Source organism: Trypanosoma equiperdum (genome assembly GCF_001457755.1).
Source record: "Trypanosoma equiperdum strain OVI genome assembly, contig: ctg_48, whole genome shotgun sequence".
Lineage (NCBI taxonomy): Eukaryota > Euglenozoa > Kinetoplastea > Trypanosomatida > Trypanosomatidae > Trypanosoma > Trypanosoma equiperdum.
Window position 1 is genome coordinate 30,888 of NW_027124409.1, and position 863 is coordinate 31,750.

Sequence of the window (863 nt, forward strand, 5' to 3'; positions counted from 1 at the left end):
GAATAACACATCCACAACCTTGTATCTTTCGGCAAAAGCATGCGGTGACTGAAACTGTCAGGTTGGAATCTCCCTTCTTCAGTGTCTCGTCAAGATGAGAAGCAGCACGCAACCGCCTGATGAAGGGAAAGTGGGGGAAAAAATACAAATATGTCCTCTACCTTCGTGCACGGAAGAGTCCCCGATAACGTCTTTAACGTCGCCAAGCAGTTCAATGCGTATCGGGTAAGTGACTGCACAACCAGTCTAAGCCCTCAAATAATCCTTCTCCAGTTTGAGCACAACATCCCTGAACATACCATTGGCGCTCGCGCAGCAATGGCCCGAGTCCCGCTGCACCCTGCTCGCGGAAGCCCAATTCATCAACAAGCTCTCCGGGTGTTAACCTATTGGGAAGATCCTGTTTGTTGCAAAATACTAGGAGAGTGGCCGAAGACAACAAAGGTTCTCCAAGCAACTTAGTCAACTCACTCCGCACTTCCATCACCCTATCCCGGTCATTACTGTCGACGACAAAAATAATGGCATTGGCACCTTCATAGTAATGCTTCCAGAGGGAGCGAAGAAGCTTCTGCCCACCAACATCCCAAAGATGAAACTTCACGTTTCTATATTCCACTGTCTGCACGTTGAATCCAAGCGTAGGCACTGTCTGCTGGACTTCGTTCAACTTTAACTTCCATAAAATTGTTGTTTTTCCAGCCGCATCAAGACCCACCATGAGGATAGTTGCATCCTTCTTGGAGAAGAGCCCTTCGAACCAACTCAGCACGTTACCCATCACTGCTCGGGAAATTGGCCCTTTCCGTCACAAATCTTGAGTAATCTCTGACACTTCGGTGTTTTTTGTTGTTTTTTTTTTT

At 47.4% G+C, this 863-nt stretch overlaps 1 protein-coding gene across 1 annotated transcript; it reads right to left on the bottom strand.

The window, feature by feature from the left end:
• Positions 1-211: 211 nt before the first annotated feature.
• Positions 212-781, bottom strand: TEOVI_000204800 (ADP-ribosylation factor, putative; the record flags this gene model as incomplete). Its single annotated transcript, XM_067225179.1, has 1 exon — positions 212-781. One exon carries the CDS (start codon positions 779-781, stop codon positions 212-214), a length of 570 nt encoding a protein of 189 aa, XP_067081280.1.
• Positions 782-863: the final 82 nt, after the last annotated feature.